The sequence below is a fragment of the Trifolium pratense genome, linkage group LG2 (assembly GCF_020283565.1).
Source record: "Trifolium pratense cultivar HEN17-A07 linkage group LG2, ARS_RC_1.1, whole genome shotgun sequence".
In the NCBI taxonomy this organism is placed as follows: domain Eukaryota; kingdom Viridiplantae; phylum Streptophyta; class Magnoliopsida; order Fabales; family Fabaceae; genus Trifolium; species Trifolium pratense.
In genome coordinates this window covers 28,531,576-28,535,971 of record NC_060060.1, presented here as the reverse complement: position 1 = coordinate 28,535,971, position 4,396 = coordinate 28,531,576, and the positions used below count along the sequence as shown (strand labels likewise).

Genomic DNA, 4,396 nt, shown 5'->3' with positions numbered 1-4,396 from the left:
TGAGTGATAAAACACTTGTATTGCATTAAGGACCGAATTAAGAAGTACAATACGGCCTCCTATACTCACATATTTATGACCCCACGACCCTAACCTCTTCCCTCTTCCTTAAAGAGTCCAACACAGTCTCCCATGTAGACAAGCTACACGAATTAACACTCACCGGAAGACCAAGATACCTTACAATTAATGACGGTTGATGCCAACCTCATGAACTCCGGAGCGACGTTAGCTCCGATTAAGCAACTCTTTGCAAAATTCAACTCAAAACCCGATTAATAATATGAATTAATCTACCATGATTACAAGGAAATTCCAAACTAATTAAATCTAGGACATTGTAATCATACAAGTAAAAATAGTAGGGAATAGATAAATTTAGAATGAATCTTTGCCTATAATCCACAACCAGTCAAGAACAGCTCCAACAAATATTCCTACTAAAAGACAAAGTACGAGCAAATTACCCAATGCATTTTGCTCAGGACCCTGCAACAATACAAACTCCAAAATTAGTATTGAACTCAGAACTAATTCATTACATGTAAAATAGTATTTGATGTTTCTCTGACACGTGTTGGTGTCCGACCACAACACAACACCGACACAGATAAATTATATATTTTTTAAATTATTATCGGTGTTCGTGTTGAGTGTTTGTGTTAGATCTTCATAGAAAGAGATGTGAATTGTATAAACTTGCCTTGTAACCTCTTGGTGCCACTGTCATAACACAGACAGTGAGATATCCATTGGTGAGTCCCAAGAATGAGGTAAGAAAGATCATCCATCCTTGATCACCATACTTTGCTGTAAAGTAAAATGCTGGTACCAATAAGAATCTAGAAAGGATTGCTATTAGTAAACCCTTCCTTGATTCTAACTTCAACCATGGCACAAGTGGGATATATCTTGATATTAAATCGAACACATTATACATTGCAACCAAAACAATTGGATACCTACAAAGATTAACAGTGCCAATATTAGACTTTGACCCAAAAATCAATTTCATTGTCATCTATGTCAAGAGTCAATTGGATTAGCAGAAAACTAAGAATAAATAGGTACATACCATATGCCTAATTGATGTGTTCCTGTATTTTCATACAAAAATCCAGGGAAGATTGATAATGTTAACACATATATCAGAATTATGTCTGCTGCATAATCAATGTTCTCCATAAATAACTGTCGGTTGCTTAGCCGCTCCACTTGTTTGTCATCATATCCGGCCTACAAAAAGTTCCAAAACCAACCACGACATAATTGAAAAATTGATTACGCAAGATTAATGTATTAATATTTTAGCAAAATGATAATAATTATGTTACTTGATCAATTTTCTTTGTTTGAATGCCTGCGGCAGCTAGATCAGCTGCAACAGTTTTTGATCCCTCAGAGGCGGCTTTTGAACGATAGTATTTCACTATAGGCAATTTGGCAAAGATTGCATATAGGATAATACAAAGGAATTCGATGAATGTGGAGATCGCGAAGAATAGAACTGCAAAGAAAATAAGAAAAAAGTTTACCTTTATATATCAACGAAAACAACTTTTAGAACACTAAGTAAGAACTATAATTGTACTAATAATTGGCAGAATGTCAAAATCTTTTTATAGCATAGAAAAGAAGAAAGCGTGAGAGGATTGCACAATAAAAATAACATACTCGCTCCTTTGCGAAGTCCGTTATTAGATTTCTCGAAAGCTAACTTGGTCAGCACTCTAAGTAATGAAGTTAGAGCACCAGATGCTGCTAAACCAGCAAAGTAAGACTGCATAATGTTAAGAATATACGTTAAGTATAAGTTTAATTAGAGAAAAAAAATGTACTTTAAACAGCAAAATAAGCATAAAAACTTGAATAAGTTATGTGGAAGATCAACCTGCACAAACTCAGGACACATCAAATACAAATCTCCAACCATGCCGCCTTCGATATGAGCATCGGCAATTCCAAAACAAGCTGTTAGCAAGCAGATACCAATATAAGGTCCGATTCCACCTCTCCCCGATGTTGCTAGGTCCAACTATCACATAAGATTATGGAAAATTGGTCATATATACACAAATATGATGCTGCAGCATATTAAATTGTGAAATTGGAAAATGATTTACTTACGATAAGAATCAAGAGAGTGGCGACAAAGAAAAGTATGAATCCAGCCAAATTTCGCAGTCGAGTATTGATATTTGATTTTGATCCATGGTATGCCAATATTATGAGTGTTCCAATTGCAAATGGTTGGTAAACCAATGTTAGCACCCTTGAAGGGTGATAATTCTTCGGAATTCATTCAAACAAAGCATATAATTAGTTATCATTTTAGGAAGCCTTAGTTAATCAGAAACTTTGTAGAATCATGTAAAACCAAGGTGAGTATAATTTCTTACCGGGAATAACTTGTAATAGTAATCTCCAATAGTTAACATGCTGTTCCAAGCAACAAGTGAACCAAGTCCGAGAATGAAACAAACTATCATTGCTTTGTATTTTCCCTGATTGCATCAATTAATCCAAAAAATAGAAATCAAAATAAATTCAAGATAGATAAACTAAATCTTTTGTTCAGAAATATTTACATCATACACTTACCCCTGGCTTTCTTGGTTCTTCACTGCCATTGCTAGTAGCTATAGTGTCCATTATCACTCACTCTACCACACAAAAAAAATAATCAATAATTAAGCAACAATAATTTCTTCAATTTTTGACCAAAGTCAAGAAGCTGGAAAATGCAACAACCAAATTTCACTACTGAGTTTAGATCACTTCAAATTCAAACCACCAAATTCCAAATTAATTTTCATGACATGACCACTAAGTCAGCAAAATACGTCCAAAAGGATTTGGACAAACCCAATTCTTTGACTAAAAGTAAAAACCTCATCAATGACTAATCATAAGTAGATATTTTTAAAAGAAAAAAACAAAACTAAAATGAATAAAAACATAATACAAAATAAAATAGTAAGAAACAATATATCATGGTATGGTACTACTATGCATAGAACAAGATTAGAAGGGAAGTTTTGACATTCACCTAAGCTAGATTATGAGAGTCATAGGGAATGAAGACAAGACAAGTTTGGTTTGGACTTTGGAGATTTAATGTTGTTTCATTTGAAAATCTTAATGTGCTTATTGGTTCTGCACCATTCTAGTACTAGTAACATGTGCAGAGATCTGGTTTATGGATTAATCATCACCGTCAAAATATTTTCCTTATCAACAACAACTTTGTTATCATCATTAACATGTGACAGTGACGTGACGTACTCTTCAGTTTCCAGTGCCGTTTGCGGCACAATCATTTTTCTTTTTTTTATTATATAATTTATTATTTATTACTAAATGCTAGTAGTACATAAAAATTGGGTGAATTGATCAATTAACAATTTGTTATAAAGCCATGAGGAAGCCTCAAATAAGATATCTATGCAAAGGACGGATTTTGCCCTCCAAACTCAAATCCATAAAGTTTGGATTTCTAAAACTTCGGAATAAAATTAAAAAGTATAACCCTAAACCTATATCTATATCGAGGATCGAGTATCTCGACGGGGTTGAAGTATTCTCGTTACGTCTCTTTTCACATGAATTTGAATTATATTTTTTTTTTTATAAAAAAAATAATTAAATATCCAAAATTATTTTTTTAGAAATAGAGAAAATGATTTATTTAATACTCAAATTAAATAAAAAAAAAATATGAATGTAATTTAAGAGATTGTTTAAGGGTTTTTAATTTAAAAAAAAATGTAAAATCTAATTTTAGTATAAGCGGGTGGATTTGGGGATGGATTTGTAGTGGGTATCAATATCCTTATTACCCGCCTCAACTCGATTTTCCAGTCAAAACGAATATGGTTTGGAAAATATGGGTTTTATTGGCATGATAAGAAGAGAAGACAAAACATTTTTCATGGAGCAGACAAAATAGAAGAAAACATTTTTTTACTATGCGACAATAAAAAAACAAAGTTACTATTGATGTGTCAAAGAATACTAACCGGTTTCTCTTTTCTTGTAACTAAGCAGATTTTGATATAAGTGCTTACGAGTTTCCTTGCAAATGAAGAGTTGGCAGAGCACACGAATATGACCTTTATAATTCACTCCCATGGCCAAGATCTCAATTTATTTAGAAAAAAAAGAATCTTTATTTTAAAAAAAATCTTCACAATATTTATTTTTACCAAATTAGGTGTGAATGATTCTCAACGATTCTTCTATTAAATAAATTAATTTTCCTTTTATATAGGTTAGGATCAATCGACACCGAATGTCAATTTTTTTTGTGTCAAATGAAATTTGACATTAAATTTAAACCGTTAATCTCATTTAATCTAAAGGCTCTTATTCTACTATCTTAAATGATCACATGATA

The 4,396-nt window shown here is 32.4% G+C and overlaps 1 protein-coding gene across 5 annotated transcripts; it reads right to left on the bottom strand.

The window, feature by feature from the left end:
* On the bottom strand, nt 1-4,131 carry LOC123905532 (equilibrative nucleotide transporter 3-like). Of its 5 annotated transcripts, XM_045955179.1 has the most exons (11): nt 3,063-3,244; nt 3,009-3,027; nt 2,602-2,663; nt 2,400-2,504; nt 2,128-2,289; nt 1,892-2,035; nt 1,675-1,780; nt 1,335-1,507; nt 1,076-1,236; nt 704-962; nt 1-489 (listed from the first exon to the last, which is right to left on the bottom strand). In XM_045955179.1, the coding sequence occupies exons 3-11, from the start codon at nt 2,650-2,652 to the stop codon at nt 379-381; spliced, it is 1,272 nt and encodes a 423-aa protein (XP_045811135.1). In that variant the 5' UTR covers nt 2,653-2,663; nt 3,009-3,027; nt 3,063-3,244; the 3' UTR covers nt 1-378. The 5 variants fall into 5 exon arrangements, with proteins under 5 accessions (XP_045811135.1, XP_045811136.1, XP_045811132.1 ...); XM_045955180.1 differs by lacking the exons at nt 3,009-3,027; nt 3,063-3,244 and adding an exon at nt 4,020-4,131; XM_045955176.1 differs by lacking the exon at nt 3,009-3,027 and having other exon boundaries at nt 3,050-3,244.
* Between the last annotated feature and the right edge of the window lie 265 nt (nt 4,132-4,396).

Coding starts and splice junctions, on each gene's coding strand:
- LOC123905532 (XM_045955180.1), bottom strand. CDS start 2,652: ATGGACACTATAGCTACTAGCAATGGCAGTGAAGAACCAAGAAAGCCA. Junction 2,036..2,127: donor CCACTCTCTTGATTCTTATC/GTAAGTAAATCA, acceptor CTTATGTGATAG/TTGGACCTAGCAACATCGGG. Junction 1,508..1,674: donor CGGACTTCGCAAAGGAGCGA/GTATGTTATTTT, acceptor TTTTCTTTGCAG/TTCTATTCTTCGCGATCTCC.